Source organism: Trypanosoma equiperdum (assembly GCF_001457755.1).
Source record: "Trypanosoma equiperdum strain OVI genome assembly, contig: ctg_1597, whole genome shotgun sequence".
NCBI lineage: Eukaryota > Euglenozoa > Kinetoplastea > Trypanosomatida > Trypanosomatidae > Trypanosoma > Trypanosoma equiperdum.
Window position 1 is genome coordinate 1 of NW_027123612.1, and position 24,699 is coordinate 24,699.

The 24,699-nt window shown below is 48.8% G+C and overlaps 10 protein-coding genes across 10 annotated transcripts; all 10 read right to left on the bottom strand.

The window, feature by feature from the left end:
• Nucleotides 1-2,347: 2,347 nt before the first annotated feature.
• Nucleotides 2,348-4,042, bottom strand: TEOVI_000866600 (zinc finger protein family member, putative; the record flags this gene model as incomplete). Its single annotated transcript, XM_067222270.1, has 1 exon — nucleotides 2,348-4,042. One exon carries the CDS (start codon nucleotides 4,040-4,042, stop codon nucleotides 2,348-2,350), a length of 1,695 nt encoding a protein of 564 aa, XP_067078371.1.
• Nucleotides 4,043-5,661: 1,619 nt separating this feature from the next.
• TEOVI_000866700 (proteasome regulatory non-ATP-ase subunit 5) lies at nucleotides 5,662-7,110 on the bottom strand (the record flags this gene model as incomplete). Its single annotated transcript, XM_067222271.1, has 1 exon — nucleotides 5,662-7,110. The coding sequence occupies one exon, from the start codon at nucleotides 7,108-7,110 to the stop codon at nucleotides 5,662-5,664; it is 1,449 nt and encodes a 482-aa protein (XP_067078372.1).
• An 860-nt stretch (nucleotides 7,111-7,970) lies between these two features.
• On the bottom strand, nucleotides 7,971-10,454 carry TEOVI_000866800 (uncharacterized protein; the record flags this gene model as incomplete). Its single annotated transcript, XM_067222272.1, has 1 exon — nucleotides 7,971-10,454. The coding sequence occupies one exon, from the start codon at nucleotides 10,452-10,454 to the stop codon at nucleotides 7,971-7,973; it is 2,484 nt and encodes an 827-aa protein (XP_067078373.1).
• Nucleotides 10,455-11,975: 1,521 nt separating this feature from the next.
• TEOVI_000866900 (ATPase subunit 9, putative) lies at nucleotides 11,976-12,332 on the bottom strand (the record flags this gene model as incomplete). The annotated part of the gene is made up of 1 exon (XM_067222273.1): nucleotides 11,976-12,332. One exon carries the CDS (start codon nucleotides 12,330-12,332, stop codon nucleotides 11,976-11,978), a length of 357 nt encoding a protein of 118 aa, XP_067078374.1.
• A 374-nt stretch (nucleotides 12,333-12,706) lies between these two features.
• On the bottom strand, nucleotides 12,707-13,051 carry TEOVI_000867000 (protein of unknown function (DUF543), putative; the record flags this gene model as incomplete). The annotated part of the gene is made up of 1 exon (XM_067222274.1): nucleotides 12,707-13,051. One exon carries the CDS (start codon nucleotides 13,049-13,051, stop codon nucleotides 12,707-12,709), a length of 345 nt encoding a protein of 114 aa, XP_067078375.1.
• A 1,123-nt stretch (nucleotides 13,052-14,174) lies between these two features.
• Nucleotides 14,175-14,504, bottom strand: TEOVI_000867100 (ribosomal protein L36, putative; the record flags this gene model as incomplete). Its single annotated transcript, XM_067222275.1, has 1 exon — nucleotides 14,175-14,504. One exon carries the CDS (start codon nucleotides 14,502-14,504, stop codon nucleotides 14,175-14,177), a length of 330 nt encoding a protein of 109 aa, XP_067078376.1.
• Nucleotides 14,505-14,894: 390 nt separating this feature from the next.
• TEOVI_000867200 (Leucyl/phenylalanyl-tRNA protein transferase, putative) lies at nucleotides 14,895-15,968 on the bottom strand (the record flags this gene model as incomplete). The annotated part of the gene is made up of 1 exon (XM_067222276.1): nucleotides 14,895-15,968. One exon carries the CDS (start codon nucleotides 15,966-15,968, stop codon nucleotides 14,895-14,897), a length of 1,074 nt encoding a protein of 357 aa, XP_067078377.1.
• A 1,002-nt stretch (nucleotides 15,969-16,970) lies between these two features.
• Nucleotides 16,971-17,414, bottom strand: TEOVI_000867300 (uncharacterized protein; the record flags this gene model as incomplete). Its single annotated transcript, XM_067222277.1, has 1 exon — nucleotides 16,971-17,414. One exon carries the CDS (start codon nucleotides 17,412-17,414, stop codon nucleotides 16,971-16,973), a length of 444 nt encoding a protein of 147 aa, XP_067078378.1.
• Nucleotides 17,415-19,572: 2,158 nt separating this feature from the next.
• On the bottom strand, nucleotides 19,573-21,240 carry TEOVI_000867400 (dual specificity protein phosphatase, putative; the record flags this gene model as incomplete). The annotated part of the gene is made up of 1 exon (XM_067222278.1): nucleotides 19,573-21,240. One exon carries the CDS (start codon nucleotides 21,238-21,240, stop codon nucleotides 19,573-19,575), a length of 1,668 nt encoding a protein of 555 aa, XP_067078379.1.
• An 816-nt stretch (nucleotides 21,241-22,056) lies between these two features.
• Nucleotides 22,057-23,952, bottom strand: TEOVI_000867500 (atp-binding cassette sub-family e member 1; the record flags this gene model as incomplete). The annotated part of the gene is made up of 1 exon (XM_067222279.1): nucleotides 22,057-23,952. One exon carries the CDS (start codon nucleotides 23,950-23,952, stop codon nucleotides 22,057-22,059), a length of 1,896 nt encoding a protein of 631 aa, XP_067078380.1.
• Nucleotides 23,953-24,699: the final 747 nt, after the last annotated feature.

The window sequence follows — 24,699 nt, forward strand, 5'->3', positions numbered from 1 at the left end:
TATTTATATTCATTTATTCATTGGTCTCTTTCCTTATCACTGTATAAGCAAACACACACCGCAGGTTCGGAGACCGAGTAAAATGGCACGAGGGAAGAGAAAAGGGAATACAAGAACGCAAAAAAAAAGTGTAAGAACAAAAAACAAACAAAAGCACCAAAACAAACTCATCAATGGCACGACGAGGAATAATGAAGAGAATGATGGTGAAATAAAAACAAAAAGGGGGCAAAAGGCGGCTCTATGAGAAGAACACACGCTGGAATCTCTTTGGTTTTGCGTCATTTATTCCCTTCTGTCACTCAATCCGTAAGTTTCATCCCCTTTCCTTCTTCTCTTTTTTTTTTTCTTCATGTTTCCTCACAACAAAATACGGTTACGGCAGTAGTACCAACCACAACTATGGTAACAGTGCCGCGGCTGATGACAATGATGGTAAATGTGAGTGTTGAAAAACAGGTTCGCAACTGTTGCATAATGAAAGGATCAGATGAGTGGAAAGAGGGGAATGCGTCCTCACGTGACAGCAGCGACACAGCAGGTAATGGAAATATAATGAAGAAGAAAAAAAAAGAAAAAGAAACAATAGCGGAAAAAACTAACAATGGAGCACAGGAAGGAAGGAAGGAAGAAAAATAAACTAAAACAAACAAATAAATATAACGGCGAAACAAAAAGAAATGTACGACTGCTCTCTTCAGGCTCCTTTCACACACTTCTCCCCCCCAAAAAAAAAAAAATCGTTTTGTTTTGATGGTTTTATTTTCCTGTATTTATTCTCTTAAGCACAGACACACTTTACTACATTTCCCTGAACCCCTCACCGGCTATTACAACAATCATTGCAAAGTAACACATCATCATATTGTTTGCTCATAATATTCCGTACGGAGTAAAAATATGAACACAACAAACGCGTGAAGCCGATCGCATTTAAGCTGTGACAATTTCTCCTATATTTCCCCCTTCATATGTATGTTCTTTTCCTTGTATACGACAACACAGACATATATTTGTGTTTGCTGTTTTTTTTTGCATTTTTACTCATGAGTTTTGTATTCAATTATCTCCCTTTTTATTTGCCGCGTCATGCGTTTTACCTCAACGGGGGAACACATAAGGGTTGTAAACATTGCGCCTCCGAAGCAGGCACATGTAAAGTGAAGCGAGGGGGTAATGGGGAAGAGAGGGCAGCGCACTCCATCACACGCGTATGAATGAATAAAATGATATGAGATGAGATAGAAAGGAAAGAAAATGGAAAATAAATGGAAAATAAATCATACAAATACCTAAGTATTTGCTACTCGCTCATGCGTGCAAGTACGAAAACGAAAAAAATGAAAAAAAGTCAAACGACATCAAGCCGCATGCTCGCGCCATGTCCGTACGGTTAGATGGGAAAATTTAATCGAAAGTTGCGTAAGCGAGTGAATTACGCGTGCTAACTAAAGGCGTGAGAGTGCGGTTTCATATTGTCTGACGTTAGCTCATTGTTCCCATGCACCCGTACTGGTTTAGTCCAATTTCTTTCGTGTGTGTGTGTGTGTGTGTGTGTGCGCGCGCACGTCTGTGGCAAATAACAGAAAACGAACAAAGCTTTTTTAAAAGGGTAATGGAGGGGGGAAATGAAGAAAATAAATAAATAAATAAATAAATGGAGTTAAAAAGTTAAACGCTTCCCCCCTAACCCCCAGCACCTCCCGCACCCTTCCCCTTCTCCTCTTTCACCTTAATTTTGGCACTTCAGCCCACTTGACTCAGAGTCACAGCGGAACCCAAGTCCAGCTGAAGGAAGTAGAAACACACAAACGTAAAGGCACATACGTATATATATATATTAAGTATATAAATGTTGAGTATATGAACAATGAGAAAATCATGTCAGATGTCAAAACCCGCATACCATCACTGCTGCTATTAATTCGGTCTCTACCCACCACACTCTTCACACCCATCACCACCACCTACAACTCGAATCCCGCACAAAAAGACATATGAATGTATATATGTATACATATACATATGCGCGATATTAAAACACACGTGATGCCTTCAGTGTGGTACAATCTCTCAACAAGATTGAATGAAGATACCCTTACTTATTCATGTCACTTTTTACACGCCACTTTTTTACTCGTTTTTTTTATCGCCTGTTTATCTGCTTCTTCCTTTCCTCCACCATTCCTCAAACATATGCATCATTTCGCTACCCACAAACACAAATGGATACTACTACTTCTTTCGATCCTTTACTCTATAAACCCCTTTACCATCATTTAAAATCCCCCATACGAGGAGCACCTTAACGGCACCAAAGATGTTACACATTGCTGTGGACCACCGCCTACGCTTTTTGCCGACGTTTCGCACTACCGCGACCACTATTGTTGGATTGGCCCGTCAAATGCCTGCTACCACGCCTATGGCTGCCACTACAGGCATTCCTGTCGCTGCCGTTTATCCCACAGGGCGGCACACCCGCTCCAGCGGCGCAGCCGTTGCCGCTACCATTTTTGCTGTTTGGACATGTGTAGTTGTTATAACTAACACTGGCGCCATTGCGGGAGCGGGATGCACTTTCAGATCCCCTACCGTTCAAAAAGGGACTGGCACCAGCGCTTCCGTTACCATTAGTATTGTGGCCGCGATGAGTACTGCCTCTTTCACGCCCGCCTTCACCAGCAGACTTGGGTCGTACGTCAAAAATCCTTAAAACTCGGGTCACATTCGACGATCCTGCCGCAGCGGCGCCTAAATTAGGAGATCCATTTTGGCCAAGCGAACGCTGTGACGCGGGAGCGAACGGAGTGGCATCTCCCATCCCACAACTCGCAGGGCTTGTACCACCACGGGGGGCAGTGTACAAGTTGGCATCACCTAAACTGAGCGGAGAAGCAGAATTAATCGCCGCATCCACACCAGGGTTGGCGCAGGAGACAACCTGATTCGCATGTTGGTATGGCTGCGATGCCGGTGTCATTCTCGCAGCCGGAGTGTTGTTCATAACGGAACGCCGTTGTTGATCGCAAATGATGTTAAACACCTCGTCAGTGACGTCCCCCAGGGAAAGCATCGTCGAAGAGTAGCTCCTCTCTCCGATGTTGATTATGGTCATTGATGGAGTAATACCGTTAAGCAAACACACCAAGTTTGGAGGGGGTGGGAGTTGCAAGTCATACTCGCGGCAAATATGAATATTTTTGCAATCTTCCACATAGCGGCAGAGCCGCGAAATGTGTAACCGACATACGTCCTTCGCGGGAACATCCAGTACATCCTTTCGCTCCACCTTCGCGCCATTCGCCGCACCTTGGTTGGTTTCGCCGAGGTTTTGTGACTGCTCTTCTTTCTCTTTCGCCGCTTGCGCACTCTGAGCTATGATCAACTGCAGACCGACCGTCAGTGCAACTCTTTCAGCGGGGATTAAATCAGATTGCTCACCGTTTGTGCCGCGGCTACTGTAACTCCCTTCATTTCCCACAAGTCGGATGAACTTAAACCGGTCGGTGAGCTCTGTGGTGCTGTGGGGATCCTTGTGCAGTCGGCAACACGTGGGGGCGTTGAGGGCCTGTTGACGGAGCATCGGAAGAACATGAGGAGGCACGTGGGCCTGTCGACACCACTCGTGTCGGCAGTGGCCCTCCAGAAAGGACAAACACAGCGATGGCAGCGCTCCTTTGTTGGCCGTCGCATGAGTCGGAACCATAAGCGATAACGGCACGCGCAGCTTTCGCGAGTGAGGGTCCAGCACCCACATGTAGAGCTCACCCCCCTTCACTTCATCATCACCGGCTCCGAATTTATCATCGTAACCGCAACCTGGGGAGTCTGAGTCAACGAAGTGGTGTACAGGACCTTCTGGGTGGACAACACGCTGAACAGAGCAGGGATATGGTGGTGGCGAGACAGCGTTGGTGGCAACAGTCAAGGCGCCGTTGGGGCTAAGATATGAATCAGGTGGAATCGGTCTCTCCTCATCGGTGACGCACCACCTCGACACCCGCTCCTCTTCAATATCGTTCCTGTCAGCGGGAGGCATGTTAAAGCGGCACCAATCTGCCCCTTCTATTTATTCAATTTGATTATTACTCGGGTAACTTTACTATTTCGCACCCCTGGTTATTGCTGTTGGCCCTTAAACTCTCTTATTCGCGAATGCGCCCTTTTCCTATTCTTCCTCAAAATGGTATGTTCTCTCCTCTTCCTTCCTTCGCACACCGATACTCTGTAACAAGAAACAAAGTAAATGGTCAGAGCGGTGATAAAAGTCGAGTAGGGGAATAGCTCTAATCTCGTTTGGTTTTCCCCCGGTGCAATGCTTTTTCGGAGACTTATTTCCTGTTTGTGTACCTTTTATCCCTCTACCTTTCTCTTCAGTGTTCCTTTCCTTCCTCTGGGGTTTCACTATATCTCTTTTTTGAGCTTACTGCAGGTTATGTTTTTTTCCTTCCCTCTTGCTTCCTCTCGTCTACAGTAGTTCAGGGGTGTGCAAACAAGAAGAAAAGAAAAGTGTGCAGCTAACATCTATACACTAAGAACAGGTAAATTACATTCATTGAACTTGTTCATATACGTATGTATTTTAGCTGGGTCCTCTCCACTGAATCATAACAAAAACAACAGAGGAGTGGTGCAGCACCTCCTCCCCGTGTGCGGACGGTCGTTCAAGAGGAGAGCGACAGAAACGAGGGCCCCACAATGTACTCCAACAGGAGGGTTTCAAAAACAAGTATGGTAAAGTTAAATAAAAACAGAGGGGGTGAAGAAGAAAATGTAGAAAACAAAATGTGCATTTAAAACCCTAATGATTGTCACGAGAACATAGGCGAAAATCTAAAGGAAAGGAAGCAAACTTTCCCTTTATCACACATTTTTCTTCCTAAATGCTATTAAGTTATTTTGGTTTGTCTTCTCGCCCTTTTTCTTCTCTTTTCTAACATCCTTTGTAGCGGTCGCGGCGGTACTTCATGGTATACCAATTGTTGTTGAAACGCAAGTGAGGAAGAAAATGAGAAAACAGAGTGGCATTTTGAAGGCGGCTCGGCGCCAAAGGTGAAGTGAGAGAGCAACGTTGTAAAAGAACAGGCAACTCCACGATTCAACCAACGAACGGAAGTAACGGAGATGGCAGAGCGCCTTTAAAAGGAGGAAAAAAAAAGCCGATGCGAAGAAGGAAGGTGAGGGCAGGGCTTTACAAATTGGACCGGACATGTCACAACCACTGCGGTATGTCAGACCAAAAACGAGCGTGCGCAGAAGCAAAAGATAATAATATATATAGAAAAGGATAGGAGACAATGTCACTTGTCGAGCAGCAGCCCACACACTGACCAACAAACATCCCTCGCATTACCCACCGCACCCACCTTGAATGTCAACGCCTACACTACCGACCATAAAATGCTTGTATGATGGCATCCCCTAACAGACGGTTACCTCTTCCGCTTACCCACCCCTCATCACCATCCGTCCTGCACTTCCTTTTTCTTTCTTTATTGTCTCGGCTCACTTACTTCATTTCTTGTGCCCACATTTGCAGCCACAGGCGCATAGCCCCCTTCCAGTCCTACACGCACACACGTATCTTCTCCCTCCCCTTCATCGCCCTTGTATCGCCTTCTCATTGGATCATCATCTATTCCCAATGCATCCAGCGAGCTATGAAGCAGTCGCACCCGATTGTTGCAATTGGGCGAGAGTGATGTTATGTAGCATACGCTCCTTTACAATAAGGTGTGAAACTTTATCCAACAGCGCCACACTGCGCCCTACAGCTTCGTCCCATGCCGTCACCACATCATTGGCGTTTTTATTCGCCTCAAAAACGACTAACCCATCCACGCGATCAATCTTCGCGTACAGTGTGCGCGAGGCGACCATCATCATGAGGAATTCCTCCGTGTGCTGCGGCGTGAGACCCACCAATTCGGCCAGTCGAACAAGACGCAGTCGGCGATAGAAGCGGGAAATGACCAAGAGGTCGTGTTCGCTGCAGCGGCTACGAAGCAACGCCTGGCGCTCAGGGAACCCAGCGAGCTGCGGGTGATTTATGCAGAGGGCCTCTACATCATCAGCAACACGCTCACGTATGAGTTCAATACTCGTAAACTTCTCCAGTAGGTATTGAAGTTGCGGATTCTCCTCCAACCGCTTCCTCAGAGTAGTAGTGATGCCTTGAATTGCTGCCGTGCGGTCGGCAAATTTTGTGGCGGGGGAAAAGGCAGCGCACTCAGCATGATCCTCCAGTTCCTTTGGCGACGAGTGCTCGGCGATAAGATAGTGCACCGCCATGCTGCTTAGGGCTGAAACACAGGCTGTTTCATCCGTTTCGGAAAGGAATGTCTCGTACCAACAGCGAGCCACATGGAAGTAAGAACGGCGCTGCGCGAAATATTCGCGCATCAGTTCGAAATATTTAAGCTTCGCCTGCAAGGCCCCGGGTCTTGACAGGGCACGGTGGTTTATTCGGCGCGACACAAGCCGCGCGAGCTCATAATCCTCCAACTCGAGGCACAACCGGATCAAGCGGTTAAGAGCATCGAGTTTCTCCACGCGGGGCATATTTGTCACTGTTTCCACATGCAACCCACTGAGCAAGTCGCACGCCGCCCGCTTCTCCCCATCGTCCTCCATTAACTTCGCTAAGTCGATAGCGAATCGCACGTGCTCAAGCTCCACATGGATACGGCTGTCAGTAAGATGCACTACGCGCTCCAACACGATGCGGCGCTGCTCACGTGACAGATTGCCTTCAGTGAGGAGGACACCGCATTCAGCGATCATGGCACCCTGTGATTGTTTGGTTTGCCCACGCTTGCGCATGAGAGTTTCCAATGTGTCAAGCATTTTTTCGTGATCTCCATGAACGCGGTAGATCCGCAATATTTCAACTACAAGACGTTTTGCCGACAGAGCATCACCACCTAGGCGCGCCATTTTCTCGAGAGCCAAAAGCTCATTAACGAGATCGTCCAAGCTCGAATTGGTACTGCGCAAGAGAACAGGAATGGCGGTAGCATTGATGCGTTCGAGCAACGCATCTGTCGCCTCGCTGTGATCCTCCTCCTGCTTGAAGCTCGCACACTTCCATTGGTCTACGTCGGTCATGTTATATCGTACCTGTATGTCGATCTGGCTGTACGTGTAGACTCACAGTAACCTTTTCGCTCTGCTGCAACCGCAAGTTTCACCACTGCAGTTTTGTGTCGACCTCCCGCACGGCTGTCGTCACTTCCGCTGCTGTTTTCCTTGCCCGCCTCCCCTCGACTTTTTAAACTCTTCTGCTCTACCACACAAACAAACAAATACACGCACACTTGTCTTTGATTTGCTTACCTTGCAGATACGTGTTGTTGTCTTCAGCTTTCCTTTCAATCTCGAGTAAAGGTAATAATAGTGGCAGCAAAAAAAAAAAAAGCGGCATTTGATGAAATTAGTATGCATCAACACAGAGTCTCACACGTAACCCTCACATCCCTCCACTGTACCCGGAAGAAGACAAGAGGGAAGGATGCCAAAATGAGGCTACATCACGAAACAAAAGCCCAAAGAGTTTCCCCTTTTGTTATTGGTACCGCTCATTTCCCCCTGCATCTCTTTATTCACTTCTTTGCTTAACAATTTTAATACTGCAGGCCGTGTGTTTGCTTCTAATCATTAGATATTTGACCTTTATCGCACTTACTCGTAGTTACTACGTCATTTCGCCGCGCGCCGCACGCTGTGCTATAAAAACACAAACACAAGAAAAACTGCACCAACTCACCAGTTAATAAACGGACAATCGACAACCTCCGTAGGGCCACGTGCACGGAAGAAGGACAAAAACATACAACTGGCAGAAGCGGGAGACGAAATTGAAGGAGGGTGCAAAGAGAAGAAGATGGACGGGCGATCGCAAATAGTCGCCCCACCACTTAATGAACAGCATGTCCCCTCAACTCCCGTTGGGGTATCGTCGAACGCCTCTAGTTGGAAGCCCCTCCAGGTCGCAAAAGTATACCTTCGTATTCCGTGAAACCGGCGTCAGCATGTGGGCGACGCCCCATGAATACCCAGTCAGGTAGTAATGCGTCATTCATGGCGGTCTTTCTTCCCTTCTGATTATGCTCTTCCTCACTTACCTCCTCATCTTCCTCTTCCCTCCCCTGGTGCTGCCGTTGCTGCTTTTGCTCCTCGCAGATCGGTTGTTCTTGTTTGTGTTGCACAAACGGTAACACATCGTTCAAATACAGACGGGCCTGAGCCACGACATCGGCGTGTTGACTCCTCTTCAATAGCAGCTGTTGCGACCAGTCATTGGTGGTGTAACGGTTGTGAAGCATCCGTTCTACACGCATTTCGCTCGCTCCGCTGAGAAACCCAACCGACTCTTGCCGCCTCTCCTTCACTTCATCATTTTTCTCATCATCACCTTCGGCACCGCGACCCGCATCCCCTTTTGTGCGGCCATCGAATCCCCCCAGAACGCGGCCTGCCATTCGGCCCTTTACAATGCATTCCAGTAAAACTTGACTACGTGTGGTGTGATTAACAATCGCATGTCCCAAGTCACGCGAGGCGCGCAGTAACAACACTACCGTCTCCACATCCTCTGCCCTCAAATGAGCCCCCACCCTTCTCGACAAGGTAATTATTTGCATTGCAACGTCTGTCAAAGAGGTCGTGGCCACGCCGTAAAATAGCTGTTGCGCTGCTGATGGCTCCGCTGAGTGGCGGAGCGCACATGCCACCGATGAAAAGAGCCGTCGCAGGGCCCGCTGCCCAAAAAGACGCAACGCCCGACGCATGTGCCCTGGGTTCCATGGAACGGCAAATGCGGGAACGCCATCCGCAATCTGCTTCATTTTACCGCGATGCTCTCCGACATTCCACCCCACACCAAGAAGAAATAACAGTCCCTGCACAGCGTTGTGCCACTGTTTGGCTAAACGTGTGTGAACAAACGGTGCCGTCTCAATTGCAAACACTGTTACAAGCACCGTCTTTACCTCCCGCACCCCATCCCCCATGCGAGATAAGGGGGTTGCCAAAGCGTAATGCAAGTAAAGGGGCAGCCACGACCCAGTTACACGTTCCTTGTTAAGCAGAGAAAGTTCCTGGTGATATTCCACCTCAGCAGCCTCACCGTCGTCGCCGTCCACACCGCTCCCTACAACCGTGCGCAGGGCAGGCACATCGGAGCGAAACGGCTCGGGAAGCGGAAGCCATGTCGCCCCGCGTAGCACATCGGTCGTGTAAGGCCCACTTGCCAGCGAAACCTCAGCGAATTCCATTCGCCTCCACCACTGCTCCGTCTCCACAACCTCAGAAGTCGAAGAATCCTCAGCGGTATCCTGCCATTGTGACACAACAATGTGTGTCTCCTTCTCAGAATCGTACATAGTTGCAAGTGGAGTGCGCCGGGCCGTCAGGTGGATTAGGTCAAAGGAAGTCATTGTGAAAGACCCTTCGGAGGGCGAGTCCTGTGGAACCAGGCACGTAAACTGCAACACGTATGACGAACTCTCCTTAAGGCGAAGTGTCACCACCAGCATATACGATCCAGCAAACTCAACCCGCTCCGCAATTGTGTCTTTGGGAAAAGTGATGTGCTGTAACTTCCGCGACGCACAAGGGGCCATCAGATCTAACACATAACACTTTGAGCCATTGTCGTTCAACACAGCTGCGTAAGTCCGGTCCTTTGTCTTCGTTTCAGCACCGCCTTTCCCGCAACAGTTGCGAGAAACCACTAGCGCAGGTGTGGTGTGCGTGCCGCGGGTACGCCGAATCATGACGCTCAATGAGGCAACCTGCTCGCACGTCGTCTCCATTGTTTCCATGCGGGACACGGTAGCCCGTACCAAGCGGCCGCTGCCTGTAAGCACAAGTAGTGATGTGGCTGAAAGTGCTTGAATGCTGCGAATACCTTCGGCAGTAAAACCTGTGTCCACCACACGGGCTTCAGATATGAATGACCGCCACCTGACATTGCTTAGGTTCTCAGAGGATGGGATACTAAACCTTGTGGCAATACACAACTCTGCCCGGGTTTCACTCTCGTCCTTGCATTCGACGAGGAAGGCAACAATATTAGCACTTAGACAGCACACGTCAAGCACGCGCGCCGCGGGGTCGGCGGAACTAGCACGCGCCACCCACTGCAGTGCCCACGTGTCGCATCGGAATACGGCGACGTGGAAGAATAGCTCTGTTGATGCTTGTACTTTTGTACGATTGAAAGCCACGGCTACGTGCTCACCCGCCAACTTTCGTTTCTTTGACCGACCCATTCCAGCGTCTTGCGCACCCCCCGACGCAAAGGCACTCCATGAAGTTGCCCACGCAGCAGAGGCCTCAGGAGCGGCTTCACTTACCAGCCGTATCCTTCCCGACGGCCTTCTTCCGTGTAGATCCATGAACAAATCATGGTAAGCGACCCGCTTGCTCGCCGATAAACTGAGTGCCATTAACAAACAAACCTACAAGTCAATCCAGTAATCACGTGTCACCTTTTCTCACTGTTTCCTCTTACCCTTTCCCCGTACGTAGCGACTTTTTCCGTGCGCAGCCTCTCTTATCTGCCAACGCGTGGTTCTCCACTCCTTCCCCCTTCCCTTTTTTTTACTTTATTTCCAGCCTTCTATATCGTTGTGGTAGCGAGGCGCAGCTGCCCTCCTTCGGCCACACACAAGCAAAGACCAGCTGGGATTGAGACGATGGGCCCGGACGGCCACCACCTACACTAACTTTTGTGAGAAGGGGAAGTCACGGCAGGAGACAAGGCGGGCAGAGTGGAGTAAGAATTATGTAAGGAGACGAAAAAGAAGGGGGAGAAACAAGTGATGGTCAAGCAATACAGACAGCAAAAGAGAATGCATGATTACCTGCTCCAAAGGATCTCACTACAGATGGAACGGCCTGCAGAAAGTATTTGTCAGTCGTTTCGCTCTTTCGTCACTGGCTTCTTCAGCGCACAGAAGAAGTTTTAAGTCATCGCAATAAAACGATCATGCGGATGTGGCTCAAACTGCCGTTCCTCGCACCCCGTATTTCCCCCCCCCCCCATACACACACACACGGGACCACGAATCGGATTCCCACAAGTACGAATCTACGTGCAAAAAGGGGTGGGAGAAACAAGACAAAACAATAAGTCAAAACAAGAAGAGTAGAGGTCGAGAGTGCCCAACTGTAAAGATATTACACACCGAGATGGCGTATGCGTGTGCGCGAGTGCAGCTGGTTCACATCGTGTTCCTTTCCAGCCCTTCAAGTGATTACTTCCTTTTCCCCTCCCTTGCTTCCACTTCACACGAACAGTTTCCCTTCACCCTCTGCTGCACCTCCATCCTCATTAGGCTAAGGTGCAGGTGAGCGAGTGGCAGCATGCCCACATTCGTCGCCCCCTCTTCTGCTTCGCTTGTGTAGGGAAAGAAATATACGAAGGTCAGCTGTTCGTGCATCTGTTTGAACACCGTAAACGCGCTGCCTTCACTCCCTTCCCATATTCGACCTGGTGCCGGCGCCGTTTAGAGTACTCGCATCACCGTCACTACCTTTGTTATGACTCTTGGCTTCACCGTTGCTCCTCACGTTCTCTAGCTTGGCCTGCTGCTGTACCCACACGGCTGAAAGAGATATAAATAATAATAATAATAATGAATGTTTCAGCTGATATCCAGCATTTACATGTTTCGCACGCCGAACGCTACACTTATAAACGGCCGCGTTTCCTTGTTCACTGACGTTAATTCGCTTCCTCCTACACTGTCAACAACCATATGTGCCCTTTTTTTTAAAATTTTTCGTTTAACGCTACGGTGACAACAGATCTCTCCTATTAATCCACTTTTTTGTTAACTTTCGTGCTCCTAACTTTGCCTACCACCTATAACTCCGCGTACCGGAATATCCCTAATGCCCCGTGCCCAAACATGCGGAAAGAGGCAGGTGCTAGCCGGCACGCGCAGCGCTAAGGAGGAACGTCTCTACGAGAAGAGCATCAGAAACGCAAGCATGAGGGCGAATAGGCCGATAGCTTCCGTAAGCGCGAATCCAAGAATGGCATAGTTGAAAAGCATCTTCGTTAAGTTGGGCTGCCGAGCACATGCCACCAACAGGTTACCAAAGATGGTTCCAATACCCAAACCGACTCCGGCAAGGGCAATGGCTGCCAGGCCTGTACCAACGTAATGTAATCCCTGCACAGAGATGGCCACGGTGGACGCCTCACGGATGGTAATGGCGCTGCACATAGGGTTGAGAGCCTTCGTCGAGGCCACCAGTGGTGTCGCGAAGGGTGTCGCACGACGAATCGAAGACTGGAGAGCGAGACGGCGCATCATCTTCTTGTTCGTACCGTTGAAAAAAAAACTTTTGGTTACCTTACAAATGCTATCTTTAGGTCGTGTGTGCCCCTTAAAAATAAACAAACCTTATATTAACAGAAAATACGGAGAGCTAATCTTTCTAAAATGCAACAACGTGTAGGTAGACTCAGACCCTCGAGAAGAAAATGGTAAGCGGGGCACACAAAAACAAAAGAAAGAATATAAGGGCGCCGAAAAATAGGGGCGAACGGCAGGTTGAATGGGCAGCCGACCATACTAGCACTCACTGATGACAGAGGAAGAGCAACAAGCGATACACTGCCCAAACTCCATACAAAATAAAAGGAGAAGGAAGTCACATGCTACAGGGCTCTCGCAACACCTCCAACCTAACTCCCGGAAGATTCTCTATCGCTCACACCAGTGGACCCGCGGAACCCCTTCCGCAGCACCTCTGCCGTCCACACAGTCTCAACACTCACATCGTGACCGAGAATATAACGTGTGTCGATATAAGACTTCCCAATGCCGAAACCGCACCCGAATGCTGTAGCCGCAACTCGGACCGGCACCGATCGAAAAACAACGAGGGAGAGAGCTGCACCAGTGAGGAAGCCAAGGCTCCCCTTCTTCAGTGTGTTGTCAACCACATATCGCCACTTTTCCGCCTCAGTGAGGGTGTCACGATCCAACAGCACCTTTTGGCTTGCCAGCGTAGAGACGGGCGCTGTCATGAAGGAATGTTGAGGCGCCGTCGGCTAGAGCTAGTAACGTCAAAAATAACAGAGTAATTGCTTCCTATGTACGCGACCTTGTCCTACAACACACAATGAGTTTTTGATACTAATGGATTAGGATGTAATCCTAAATACAGCCAATGTTTATTACCACTATGTGGCCCACTGAGACGCCCACGCCGTGGCACAAAACGAAGAATGCAAAAGAAGCCGAGGCGTTAGACCGTGAAAGATTTCACGAATCAAGTACAACGCGAAAAAGAGATTACACGTTTAGGACAAACCTTTCGTAAATAACAATTATCGTAGTAGCGATAATGCCGGTCGACCCGGCATTCCGTACCCTATTCATTGAAGGCGCTGCAGCTCTCGTCAAGTTTTTAACCAAACGGAGTTTCCAGCGCGCGAATAAACCAGCGGTAAGTATCAGCTCATACGGATCAGCAGTTAAAAATGAATTGGGGGCGGAGCGTCCGGCGAATGCATCAAAGGAGCTGTAAGTTGCCGAGGGTTCACACTACAAAACTGGGCAGTCGCACAACACCCCAGCACACCAAAAAATAAAAAAGAGGCAGCTTGAATGATAGCACTGAATAAGAGAGCACATCAGTTCCCCAGCGCGGGAAGCATCGACTGCATAGCGCTGTTTAGGCTGACCCTTCCACCGCTGGCGTTCGGGACGCAACGCATACGTATACCCACACATCAACATCAAGAAAAATATGGAGAAAAGTTGGCTAGACCATCTTGCTGAGATCTGCAGACTATTCGCTTCGCCTTCGTACCTATGTTGTGTAGCAAAACGGTAACGGTAACAAAACAGTTAGGTGGGAAAAAAACGATTGCATGTGTGGTGCTTTATGTTAGCAGGAAGACACATCAACAAAGTTACATTTCACGGAAGACGACGGCGCACCAACGTCCGCCACCTCTATCAGCGTAGAGTTATAAAAATGACAAACCTTCCTCATGCCTGAGAGAAGTATAAAGAAAGAAATAGCACATACAGGGCCACATGCACAGAGGGGGGCATGCGCGAAAAGGAAAAGTGCACCAGTCACGATAGAAGTTCGACGGACAGCAACATCCCTCATGAAGGTGGCGAGTAGATATTCCGTCACTACTTCTTCTTCGTCTGCTGGCGGAGGGCCTCCTCCACCTTAGCACGTCTTTTCTTTGCCGCCTTAATACTACCGAGGCGCTTCTTGCAAAACTTCAGTGCACGCTTGTCCTTTCCCACACGGAGAAGCTCCTGAACCCGCCTCTCCATGGGCGAGAAGCCAACGAGATCACTGATAATAGCTTTCACGGCGCGTAGCTTCTTGTGAGGGAGCGCGTAACGGTCGTTTGATGACGGGCGGCGGGCGCGACGGGTTGTTTTGTGGCCCTTGTTGAAGCCAGCAATGATGCCGGTGCGGGGTGCGGGGGCCTCCTTCTTCGTGGCAGCCATGTTTACCTTGCGCTAATGGAATAAAGAGGTCGAAATCACAATCGAAGGAAGCGGGTAACGCATGCAGACGTAGAAAGATACACGTAAACGCATAAGTGAAAAGGGTTGTTCCACTACTTGGAGCAAAGTATGGGGAGCACCTGCCTTCACAAACATACGCAGTGAAAGCAGACGGTGACGCCATGCAAAGACTTGTCACAGCGATAAACCAGGTAGAAGGTCAAATTAAGAAGAAATGGCATGCTTAGAATATACAAAATCCCACCGCCGGAATGAATCATAACTAACCACCATCCGCCTCCCAAATGCAGCGAAGTGCAGTTCGATCAGTCAGCAAGAAAAACAAGAAACAAGTCGAGCCATGAACACATTGGCCACAACCCGCCAGCATTACTTCAGAACTTGCCTGACGGAGACACCGCGGGAAAACTCCTCCCGCAACTTGCTGTCAATGAACCCCGACAAAGCGCCTTCCTGCGAGCGTTCAAACACTAATGCTAACCACCGCTTTCGTGGGAAGGGGACGCATCCAAGACCTTTGACTTTGTAGTCCATCCCCATGCCCAAGTCCCACACTTTACACCCTACGGAGCGCATCACCTCCCCCACAACCGCTAGCTGAAGCGTTCCTGCACCGCTCGCGCAGTAGGCACCTGTAGCAGAGGTATAAATATCGCCAACAACGAACCCGACTTCAGCTGCAACGAGGTCACCTTCCTCAACATGATCACCATGTGCGCGGTTACACATGGCGCTGCCTCCACTGCTTTCGGTCTTGGCATCCGTCCCAACATCATGACGGTGGCGCCGAATTGCTGTAAAAACAATTTTTGTACGGTATCGCTCGCTGTTCACGAACATATGCACAAGACACACGCGAAGGCCATGACAGAGCCAGTTCTCTCCGTGCTGTGCATGTATGAGAGAAAGCACGGGGGCCACATCTTCCTTCCGGTTCACGAACACATCGTAGGAAGCTGCACGCGTACTCAAATTTCTCTCACGTGTATATTTCTTTGACACCTGCAGCCGCTTCACCATGAAGACTCCCTCATCATCATCACCTCCCGTGGGGAACCCCTTTACATGCGACTGCAGCTGCGTTAGATAGCGTTGGCAGTGTAGTTTAGGACCGTAAACAAACGAACCTCCGATATCAAAGGCCAACGGGAACACTCCTCGCTGACACGATGCGTCTATTATCTGGGGAGAAAACGTGGTTGAGAAGCCCATTTCATTTTCCCCACCACTAGCCAAAAATCGCGAAACAAAGGAGTCTATCTCGTCTGCGCTACGTAACCGCGGATACCACATCGACAGTGCCCCAGCCATGGAGGGAGACAGGCTCGACTCGACAGAAACGTCCTTCTTCTTTATAGCCTCTGAAACCTCATTGCTAACCCTTTCTGCCTCCGGCAGCACCTTTTCAGATTTTACTCTGTAATGTTGTGTTGTATGCCGCATTAAACTGGTGGCTTCATCCCAAGAAAACCAGAACAAAAGAGAAGTGGATTGGTACATCCATCTGCACGCACAACTATTTGTACTAATGAGCAAGTGATTGAGTCAGTGAGTACCACAAAAATAAGTAAAACTCTCTTCAGTAAAATTCTTCGGAGGAAAAAGAAAGACCGTTCATAGCAATATTGCAGCGGACAGGCCGGGGGAAGTAAACAGCGAAAGGGAAGGCTATAAGTGGTCTTTAGTTTTTAAAACGGTCACTCTTTACACAAGTACCACGGACTCCAAAGTACTCTTCCAACGCCCAAAGGAGACAGACACCAATAGCGTAATAAGTCCTGCTTCCTAACACTGACTGCAGGAAGGGCATGCAGCATTTTCCGTAAGCCGTGCAACTGTGCCGGCCCTACAACCACTCCCAATGCCACAGTACCTACCACCACTTGGTATCAGCAGCATTCTGCGTCACGTCCAGGAGCCGGGGAATTTAGAGAGGAAAATGTAGTGAACTCACTCAAAATTCACCCCCCCCCCTGATAACGCTAATTAAACAAAGAAAATAACGACGTCGCACCCCACGCACTTGTCGTGCATCTCCATAGGATGCGAATGAAGTGCCGATACCAGAACCAGCACAAGAGCAGCCAATGAGAATGGGGTATCCCTTTATTTACCCTTCGTTCGGCTTTGGAGTGAGTATCGACCTACCAGTACCTTCCAGTGGTGTGACCGCTGTCAACACCGACAAAAATACCTACCTCAGACGCACACAAGTGTGCAACGGTAGATATGGGCGCACAACATGCGAGTTACAGCGACCAAGTAAGATAAAGTAATAATCACTTGGGTTCAGACCAAACGGGACTCGGAGTATACAGTTCGTAGACCCGATATAGTTCCATACCACTTTCCACAAACCTCCACCATTCCTCACACCGCTTCCCATCGACCCAGAACCACACACACGCGCACCCGTGCAAGAAAAGAGGGGAGTGGTGGGGTCCATTAGTGAACACCAAGTCCCCACTGAAAGCTGAGGTCACGAAATACCACTCTCCCATCCCTCACCACTAATGACTCTCGCACCCGCCGCTGGGAAAATTTTGTAAACCAGCTTCCAACCAAAGGGATCGCTGCCATACCACCTGACGTAAAATGTGCAAAACCTTGACGCTCGAAGGTATTCGGCGTGATGACAGTTACTTGAGTTGACCAGGATAGGCGAAGAGCCGAATGCTCTTTCCTCATCACAGCGAGTGCGGCAACTTGTCCTCTTACGACACCCCAGAAATTGGCATAGTGCACCTCAGGCCCCATGAGGCTACCTAACTCCTCCGATTCCCCGTCGTCCTCGGCGGCACAAAACAGTTTCGCGGTGGCCAGGTTCGTCGCCAGCTCCCCATTAGGGTCATCTACGAGAAGCCTCAGTTTACGGAGACTATATGACATGAATCCTTCCCCTAACACACAATGGCGCCTTATTCCTCGTTAGGTTCCCTCCTATTCCGTCCCCTCCCACCTACGGTTTACTTGCAACCACAGCTAAGACGAATGAAGAACAACTCTGCTTCCACACTCCTCTCTCAAGGATAACTTATCTTTATTCACCTTATAATGAGACATAAAACGGTGTAGAAAGATCCTACTAAACAGATGAGTTCGAAGACCCCGTGAGCGGAAGGTGTATACCACAGCCGTGGAAATGTAGTCAGGTGGGAGAAGTCAACCGCCGCTCGGCCTGCGCATATTTCTCCCACAGGGTTAGTCGACCTAACCGAAGGTCACGCTGTCTCCGCCAACTCTGCAAGCACCTTGCGCAACAAAGCCTTCATTTCTTCCGTCGGTGGTTCGGCCACCAACGGAGGCCATTCCATCCGTCCAATCACATCAGGCGGAACGCCTCGCCCGACAGTGACGTCTTCCTCAAACACTTCACCGTCGTCATCGTAAATCACGTGTCCCGTCGGCATCCCTTTCGTTTGCTTAATCCTCTCCAATTCACGGAAACACAATGGTTTCTAACAACAGTCGTGACAAAAGAATCAATGGGAAAAAGGGAGGTTTGCCGTCAATGATAACAGAGGGTCGGTCAAGTCCACAAAAAATGAATGAAGATCTGATACTGTGATCAAGGTGCACCAAGAGGCAAATAAAGAAATTGGGGTAAAGAAGAGCACACATCACTGGGCGGGAGCACCAACAGAGCCGTGTTATAAATCCCGGATATTTAAAAAAGCTATTATAGTAATACTTCGAATGGAAAAACTCCCTGAAGCCAATTATCACGTTCCCCACCCCAGGGAGACGAAAGAAAAAGAAGCGATGGAGGGAGTGTGAGAGGGGGAACGAAGAGGGCTCACGCAGGGCACAAAGACCAGCATCAACAAGTACATATATAGGGTAGAGCTAAATGTTAGCCCCCCCCCCAACTCTTTGGGATGCGATGCCGCCCCGCTGTGCGCGCAGTGCACGGTCACTAAAAGTATTGCCTCTCCGCCCCTCCGTCTTGCGAAAAAAAAAAAAGCACACATCCATGAACACATAGATGAGTGTATACGTATATATATATATATGTGTGTGTGTGTGTGAGTGCGGTGAGTCACTACTAGACACGCGGTCTCAATAAACAATCTGCACTACCCTTACTGTATCAACAGTTTTACACCCACTGGTACCTACGCAACGGAAAAGAGGCATCGAAAATTCTTTTTAAAAAAAATATATGAGGAAAAGTGTTTGCATGAGAGGCAGTGACAATGATAAAGGGTTAAGGGATAACGCCAGGAGAAATCGCCCCTCGCAAGGGCTAGCAGCGTTCCTTTCACATCGACGCGCTTACCCACCGCTCGTTTTCACTCATAAGCGCCCACATATGTATTCTCTAGGCCCCCGAGCCGCAAATACGAAACTGCATTCAGAGGGATAATTCCTACTATTTTGTTCTCTTCCACCTCCCTCCATTTTTTTCTCCCCTTCGCCTCACCCCTTACCCATCACCGTGGACACAGCAAAAACAATGCGACCTTTAGCAACAACCCTCTTTCTTCACTAAAGAAATGCAACTGATCTCTAAATAGCCCCTACTGTCTTCCTTTGCTTCATCTCGCAGATGGGATCGCCCTTCATCACAGTGCCCCTCCCCGATATGCACCGAGCTTACCGTATCACAGACGTCTTCACCTCAATCACTCCTCTCCTCTTCAGCGCCGCTTATACTCTATCAAACTCGCTGAAACAAAAGACATCTTTTTGATTACTCCCTCCCCCCTATCTTCAGGTTCTCTCAGTACCTACAACATACACAAACACCGTTTCTCCTTTCCCGATGGCGGCTCCAGCCAACCGTGTGTAACGTTTGCAACAACCACGCGTTTAATACGAGTTTCACACCCCGCAAGAAGGCCAGCACTATTCCCAGGTCAAGCCATTGCTAAGATGAATTGACAAGCTGTCCAAACAAATGACTAGAAGACCTGATACGTCAATTATTCCACCACGTCGGAGATACCATGCGCAGCACCAGAGTACAGGAGTAGATGTTCACAGATGACGGGCACCGAGCCCTTTGTGGTTCGCCCACGCCCAACCGTGTGATGCAGCTCCACAATCAACTCCTGCTGGATGGTATGGCCGCTGGTATCTGGCGTCGCAGCAAACCCACTCCCCCACCCTTGGAGCCACTGTTCGTACCACAGACCGTACGACTGCTGCAAGCATCGGCAGAACCGGATGTGGGTGACGATACCCTACGAGGAGTGGAGGAAGGCCGCTCCACTGGAGAACCCGGACGGTTATTTAATGGACTGCTTCGCAGTAAAGATCTGTGAACCCTTGACGGAGATAACGCCGTCTTTCCAGCGCTCCACGCTGGTTGGACATTACTGCTCGGTTGCGATCGGTGTGGCGCAATGTTCCTGTAGGACGACAACCGTGTGGACGTCGCGAGAAACGCACTGGAATGCGAACTCACCGAACATGGACTACCTGACCGCGCTACTCCACTTCGAGAGAACCCCGTTGGTCTTGTGTAAGATGAGGTCCTTAACTGCGCGCCTCTTCCCTCAGACACAAGCGCAGATGAGGGACGCTGCACAGACCGCATCGGCGAACTGTTGTACACGACAGAGGGTAAAGGAGATCCCTTACGGTACTTGTGCCCGGACGTGAGTGTCGCGAACGGAGAGCGGGCTGGAGCGTGAATAGTGTCCGGCGATGGCAGGTGCGTGTGATATTCACCGACGTGACTTGCTCCATCAATCGTGGAATATCCGCTAGCCGTACGTGCGGCCTGCGATGAGGTGGCCCCGTCAAAAGCTGAGCAACTCCTGCCACTCTTTGATTCAAAACGTAGCGTGAGCTCTTGCCGTCCATGTGGATTTGTGCTAGGATCGGATTCGACACTACGACCGCAGGGAGAGACACTGTGACGCATGATACTGTTGCTACGACGACGCCCCTCAAGGGCAATGGAACCATGGTAACCGAGGAAGTGATTCCCCGGTTCACTTTGACGCAGTGGCTGAACGGTAACAACAGGCGTGCCGCTCCTTGGTTCAACATCTGACCCTTGCTTAGTGTCAACAAACACCAGACGCTTAGCCTTCTTCATGCGTGTTGTAGTAACTCGCACGTCGGACGTTTTAACTGGTTGGCCGACATCTACCTTGCTTGAGCACAGTTTGTATAGCTCGTTCTGACGCTGGCTGGCGGAGGTAAGACCATTAAGTAGTGTGTTACGAAGCATCCACTGGACATTGTCCAAACCAAAAGATGAATCGTCCACGTCAACATCAAAAATATCGTGTTCTATAGTGTTGCGCTTCGCAAACATTCGGAGTTGTCGCAGAAAATGTGGTTTTATGGACATGTCCTTGTGAGCCATTTCCAAAAAGGAGATGGCACTCTCCAGTTTCCACCCATACTTCACGATCAGGTAGGCCGCTACTAAGGCTGGGCTACGTGACATACCGAGTTGGCTGTGTACCAACACGCAATCACCAGCTTCAAGTGCCTCATCTATGAACCGCACCGTCCGCTTAACATTTTCATCCGCACTATCAAACATTACTGCTGTGCAGACTGAACCAGTAGGGTCTTTCCAGGGAAACGTAAGATATTTTACGCCATCGTCTGCGAAAAGATCAGCGAGCTCGCCACCGGCACAGTTAACAACATGGGTTATCTTGTTGAGTGAAATGAACTCACGATCGTGTGCAGCCACCGCATTTCCCACGAAGATGCCATCCTTGACACGGACAGCGATAAGTTCCTGCATGCCGGCTGGTGGTCACTTTAGAGAACACTCGCCTTACTAGAAAACGAAAAGCCTGTGAAAGCAGAATAGGCAGGAAAAAACTACCTTCAGATAGAACGAGGTCCAGCAGGGCTGTGGGTGATCAAGATTCCTCTAGTCAGCCGTACACGGAAAGGGACTATGTCTCTAAATACTGTCACCACACTCTTTATACCACGCGGGGCTTTTGAACTGTTGGTCGCTCTTCTTCCCTTTTCCCTCTGTAATAGTAACTCCTTGCACTTGGCAACAAAACCGCTAACTCCCTTTTGATACGGTCAGTGTGTGCTGTTGGGACCTTTGAAAATAATAATAATATAAATTATGAATAACCGTTGCAATAGGTATAGAGAATAAGAAGGAAGGGGGAAAATAGAGGGGGAAAGGGAAAACGAACTTGAGAACTCTATCAGAGGTACCGACTAGGCTCTCTCTCTCCGGTCCCCAGCCGCTAGGGTCTTTTTTGCCCTTCAAAAGTAAGTACATTATTATGCCACGTAACCCACTTAAGTCGAATTAAGTTTAACTTTTAGTGCTTAACTCCACCTACTCAGCATTGAACACCACAACGTGAAATGGACAAAAGTACATGTGCCGATATTCATCCGTTGCTTGTTTTTCGTTAAAAATATTCTTATTTGCTCTGATACGCGGACCATCCGTGCGGCATTGCCTCCGCTACCTCACCCCCACGCAGCTCTCTACGTGCGCACGCTCCCCCTTCCAACAACGAATCAGAAAAAGCGTAATACGGTGGCATTTAGATCATTGTAACCCCAACGCATCCACTTTCCATACCTACTCGTTGCTTTCATCATCTTCGTCCTCATCCTCTCCATCCACCTTCGCTGGTTTGACCGGTTTTGCGACCTCTTCCACCATGTAGAAGTAGTTCCCCGCGATTTTCTGTTCACGATCTTTAACCGAGTCAAACTTGTTGATTCGCGGACGGAAATTCGATGGATCACGTCTGAAAGTAATATCGAGGCTTTTCAAAAATTTGTTCATTCCCTCCAAGAGGGCACAGGGAGCGTTGGCCTTGCAATTTACAGCTGGAGTGCCGTCGTATACAATAACACGATCCGCCAGGTATGTTGCCATAATAAAATCGTGCTCAACGATGAACGCAGTTCGTTTGGCATGCATAATGTATCTCTTGATGACACGGGCAGCTATTATACGCTGGTCCGAATCCAAGTAGGCACTGGGTTCGTCTATTAGATAGATATTTGCCGGTGTGCCGAGGGCAAGGCATAGACCAACGCGTTGCAACTGACCACCGGAAAGGTGTTGCACCTCCTGATCGTACAGCTCCTCAACTGTCATGGGTTTTAGTACATCTGTCTGGAATTGGGGATTAGAGAACGCTTCGTATATCTTTGATTGGAGAAGATCCTTCACGGTTCCCTGAAACTTCGGTGCGATCTTCTGTGGTTTGTAACTTATGCACAGTTGAGGTACTTCCACTTCATTATCCGGTTTAATGTGGCCAGCGAGCATGCGAATAAACGTCGTTTTACCACATCCATTCTCACCTAGAAGGACAACAATCTCAGAGTCAGAAAAGGATCCCGATTCGACAGTTAATGTAAACCCTCCCAAATTCTTTACCATGGACGGGTAAGAATGTTGTACACTGCGTTTGGTCGTCTCTTCCAAGTCATCGGTAATGCGAAATGACAAACTCTCTTGACGAAACCTCAGATTTTCAGTTGGGACAAAACCATCCAAGAAAATGTTAATACCTTCTCGGACCCCGTAAGGCATCGTTACCACTCCGTAGATTCCGGGAACGCCGTAGAGAACACACACGAAGTCGGACATATAGTCCACAACAGAAAGGTCATGCTCAACGACAACAACATAATTATCATCTTTCAGCAGAGAACGAATCACCTTAGCGGCCATCAGTCTCTGCCGAACATCCAAATAACTAGAAGGCTCGTCAAACATGTACACTGAGGCATTTTGGACACAGAGAGCAGCAATGGTAAACCGCTGTAGCTCACCACCAGATAATTTTTCGAGTTCGCGATCAGCAACGTTTTCTATATCAAGTTCCTTCATATAGTAGTCCTTCACACCCCGCTCATCAGCTTTAGTTAGTAGATCCCCCACTTTTCCCTTGGTAACTTTGGGAACCTGATCCACATATTGTGGTTTCAGGAGAACACGCATCTTTTGCTCCAGCATGTGTTGAAAATACGCTTGGTGCTCAGACCCTCGAAAGTATTTTAATATCTCCTCCCAACTGGGTTCATCCTTATAGCGACCAAGATTTGGCTTAGTCTTGCCCTTCAGAATAGACAATGCCGTCGATTTGCCCGTGCCATTCGCTCCAACGAGTCCCAAGACCTGCCCTGGACGAGGAAGAGGTAGCCTATGGAGTTTGAAACTATTGGGGCCGTACCGATGAACAGTATCTTTATTCAGATTGGATGGCAAGTTGATGATTTGAATGGCTCCATAAGGACATTTTTTAACGCATAAACCGCAGCCAATACAAAGTTCTTCTGAAATTACAGAAATTGTTGACTTTTTTTGAACCACAACACATAGTTTCCCCTGAAGGTTAACTGGACAGCACTTACTGCACTCTAGATTGCATTTTGCTGGCTTGCATCGGTCGTGGTTTACAACGGCAATACGAGTCAGTTTAGACTTTTCCTCATCTTGCCTGTTTTTAGGTGGCATGTTAAAAGCTAATAGTACTTTACCTTCATTAAAATGCAACAGAAGCCGCTAGTTATACGTCAGGAAGCAGTAGGTTCCTATTAACAGGACCTTGCGTTCGTATCAGTTTCGCTCCTTACTCCGCGTTCGCACAGCGTACGACAGATGATAGATCTGTAAAATGTGTGTTAACCCTCGTACACACAACAGAAAAGGCAAGTCTCTTTCCCAGATATAGTTCGACAAACAAACCTCTGACATTCATTTACCACACAAATTACCCATTCCAAAAAGTATAACACTCCACCCATCACAAAAGCGAGCTGCTTGCGGTCATGAGCACCCACAGTGAAGGTCGCATTTCGCAGGGGAAAAAACACCACGCGACAGGAAACTGTGGGACTACAGAGATACATGCGTAGCGCACATTGTGGTCCTTAAAAATAAAAATAAGTTTTGTATTGCTTGGTAGGAAGTGTAAAAAAGGAAACCCCCCCCCCCGATAAGTTGGCACTTCAGATGACATTATCGGTCAAGAATTGCCATACGCTCACAAAACCGAGCCATCATACGAATATGTATATATATTGGAGCATCGTACGGCATACCAAGAAAACTGCAGTTAGCTGGGTGAAAAGTCACCACACTGGAGTTTTTTTTTTTTACGATTCATAGAAAAAAACACGTAGGTGGAGTAACCGCGAGTGGATGCCACGACATACTGTAACAACTGTCACCCTCTTAGTCGCGCCCCCCCAAAAAAAAAAA